Source organism: Apaloderma vittatum, unplaced genomic scaffold, assembly GCF_000703405.1.
Source record: "Apaloderma vittatum isolate BGI_N311 unplaced genomic scaffold, ASM70340v1 scaffold20971, whole genome shotgun sequence".
Taxonomy (NCBI): domain Eukaryota; kingdom Metazoa; phylum Chordata; class Aves; order Trogoniformes; family Trogonidae; genus Apaloderma; species Apaloderma vittatum.
Window position 1 is genome coordinate 1 of NW_009701018.1, and position 3,407 is coordinate 3,407.

The 3,407-nt window shown below is 44.2% G+C and overlaps 1 protein-coding gene across 1 annotated transcript in view; it reads left to right on the plus strand.

Annotated features, from left to right (window-relative positions):
• Positions 1 to 473: 473 nt before the first annotated feature.
• Positions 474 to 3,407, plus strand: part of LOC104281118 (vitellogenin-2-like) — a gene marked incomplete at its 5' end in the record, with an annotated part of 13,425 nt that continues 10,491 nt past the window's right edge. Inside the window, 6 exons of the mRNA XM_009878999.1 lie at positions 474 to 567; positions 677 to 862; positions 1,397 to 1,541; positions 1,663 to 1,882; positions 1,973 to 2,148; positions 3,098 to 3,368. Of these exons, the coding sequence (XP_009877301.1) occupies positions 474 to 567; positions 677 to 862; positions 1,397 to 1,541; positions 1,663 to 1,882; positions 1,973 to 2,148; positions 3,098 to 3,368 (1,092 nt within the window). The remainder of the gene's footprint in view (positions 568 to 676; positions 863 to 1,396; positions 1,542 to 1,662; positions 1,883 to 1,972; positions 2,149 to 3,097; positions 3,369 to 3,407) is intronic.

Genomic DNA, 3,407 nt, shown 5'->3' on the forward strand with positions numbered 1-3,407 from the left:
CGGGAACGGTTCCCGCCCTCTGTTCAGCGCATCCGAGGCTGCAGCTGGAGCACGATGTCCCCTGCGGCGTCCTCAGGGCAAGAAAGATGGTCACACTTGGTGTGCGGAAAGATTGGAGGGTTTGTTTAGTCTCGTTCCCCACCGTTCACTCTGTCTTCTGGCTCCTCACGTTTTTGAAATCGGAATGTTACACCAACTGACAAGCTTTCCGTTTGGGTCAGCTCTCTAAGATTTTCCTACTGTATTTTTATTTCCATTTCCAATATGTTGCATCAGAACCTTTGCCTACAGAAAAAGCTTTCTTTATATTTTCAGTATTTGTCAGAGTCATGAAAGATCCTGTGTACCCCAAAGTCTGTCTTGTTTACTGGCTATAACAAAAATACTACCTCTTCCTGAGAACTGTGTCTTGCTTCAATTCAAATCCTCTCTTTCACTTGTACCGTGTTTAAATGGTGTTCTGGTTTTTGCAGTTGATGGAAAGATAACCCCCCCTTTAAGTGGAGATTTTAGACCTTCCCAGTTGCTTGAATCCACTGTGCAGATTCGGTCTGATGTAAACCCAAGGTATGGCAGGTTTCTAAGGCTTTATATATGGCGGAGGTTTTTATGAAAAGGCAGAACCACATGACAAAAAAAGAGCACCTCTCTTACATTTGACCTCATTTTGTTTCAGCTTATACGTATATACGGTCGCAACCATGGGTATCAACACAGAATATTTTCAACATGCTGTTGAAATTCAAGGCAAGGTCTTGACAAAGGTGCCACTGAAGTTTGATGCCAAAGTAGATGTGAAACTGAAAAATATTAAGATTGAAACAACTCCGTGCCGTGAGGAGACCGAGATAGTGGTTGGAAGGTATTGTAGCCTTACTTCAAAACACCTCCTGTGGCTGAAACCTTAAGAAATTCTCTATTCGCTGACTTCCTACCAAGGTTTCTAGATAGGCAGTGACTCTTCAGTGTTTAGCAGAATCTTTGGAATAAAGAGCAAGGAAGAGAAGTAGAGGAGTTAAAAGTGAAAAGATACTCAGATTATGTAGGAGTTTACTTTTTAATCTGTTTATTATTTTGTGGGGGGTTTTTTTGTTTATTATTTTATTGTCTTTTAGACGTTTTAGGTGGTTTTTTTTTAATTAATGCCTTTCATGTTTTGTAAATTTGTTTAAATTTATCCAAATTTTGAACACTTTCTGTGATACAAGGAACTGATGTTTGTCATGAACTATTATTTGTCCTCAGTAGCATTTATACTTATAGTTGCATATGCAATCCTTACATTCAATCAAAATGTCTCTGTGCTGTCACATGATACTGACAGGGATGAATTCTGTTTAATCCAAAGACAAGGGCTCAGCACAGTTCACCATTTGTTTTATGCGTATCTCAACAGACAGAAGGCTTTCGCTGTATCAAGAAATATAGCAGAACTAGGTGTTGAAAAGAGGACCTCAATTCTTCCTGGAGATGCCTCATCAAGTATTGTGGAAGAACATTTCAAACCATCAGAGAGAGCTTCCGGTGAAGGTTTCACAACGGTAACCTACTCCTTTTTGCTTATATTGCAATATTTACCCTCTCCATGCTGCACATGTCTGCAGTTTTACTCTTGCCTATGATACACTCCCAGTGGTGTTCACTTTCTCATCTCCAATGCAGCAAGGAGCTGACAGCGCGCCAAAGAAATATGCCTCTAGCTCTGAAGATGTTCGCTATAGCACAGGAAGAAAAACTCATAAACGAGACGTTTGCATCAAACTGCATCATCTTGGTTGTCAGCTCTGCTTTTCCAGAAGGTCGAAAGATGCCAGTTTCCTAAAAGATACATATTTGCACAGGTTAATTGGAGAACATGAAGCTAAAATAGTCGTGATGCCAGGTACAGTATTGAGCACAAGCCTTGTCATCTTAGGCTTGTTGGTGCTATTTGAAGCTATATAACCTTCTAATGTGTGCAATTGGTCTGCAGTTGAAACAGATGGTGACATTGACAAAATTCAGTTGGAGATTCAGGCAGGATCCAGAGCAGCTTCCAAAATAATTCATGTGGTAAGTTCAGAGTCCGAGGAAGAGAAGGATTCATCTCCATATGAGGACATGCAAGCTAAGCTGAAGAAGATTCTAGGCATTGAAAAGGTGTTCAAGGTAAGAGACTTTGAGCATGTGAGGAGGGGATATTGTCCCATAAATGAAGCCAAGAATTTGACATTCAGTGTGGAAAGCTGGGATGAGTGTATTGGGTCAGGCTAGGGTGGAGTTAATCTTCCCACAGCAGCTCTCTCGGTGCTGTATTTCTGGAGTGGTGGCTGGAAGGGTGTTGAGAGCACCCCAGTGTTTTGGCTACTGCTGAGCAGGGCTCGCACAGCACTGAGGCTGTGGTTTTCCAACGTTCCCCCAGCAGTAGGCTGCGAGTGGGCAACATCTGGGGAGGGGACACAGCCAGGCCTGCTGACCCAAACAAACCAGAGGGGTATTCCATACCACATGACATCGGCTCAGATATAAAATCAAGAAGGAAGAGGGAAGTGGGGGGGCATTCGCTGTTTGTGTTTGTCCTCTGGAGCAGTCACTACGTGTACCGGAGCCCTGCTTCCTGCGAAAGTGGCCGGACATTGCCCACAGATGGGAAGTAGAGAATAATCTTTGTTTGACTTTGCTTCCACACGCAGTCTTTGCTTTTGCTATATTAAACTGCTTTTATCTTAACCCACGGGCCTCTTGTTACATCCTCCCTCTCCCCTGTCCCTCTAAAAACAAGGGGAGTGATAGAGCGGCTTTGGTGAGCTCCTGGCCTTCATTCAGGGCCAAACCACCACAGATGAGAAAGGAAGGATGGGGCTGGTGCCAGGCCTGTCAGCCAGTGCCACGTCTGGAGGGACCGATGCTAAGGGTCGCATCCTGCTGGGCCTGGTCCTCTGTGCTGGGCTGGATTTCAACTGGGCAGAGTGGATCTAAGGGAGTTCTGCAGCTTCCTTGTTGTTGTTCCTTGAAAGGCTGATGTGAGCAGCTTGTCTGACACCCAGAAAAGCTTTACTTTGTAACTATAGAAGCAGATGTATTCTCTCTTGCACTTCTCTTTGAACTGTTTTTGCAGCTTTCCAATAAAACAGGACACCCGAAGAAGCGACCTTCTAAGAAAGGAAACACTATGCTCACAGAGTTTGGGACAGACCCCAGTGCAAAAAATCTATCCAGTTCATCTTCTGCCTCCTCAGCTGACTCTTCTTCTTCCTCATCATCTGCTGCTTCTCCTGATCGTAAAAAGGCTGTGGGTGAAGATGAGAATGATGAAGTAAAGCAAGTGAAAAGCAAAGATGCAAGCAGCAAGAGCAGTGGTAGCAAGAGCAGTGGTAGCAAGAGCAGTGGTAGCAAGAGCAGAGGAGGCAGCCGCAAGGGCCGTAGCA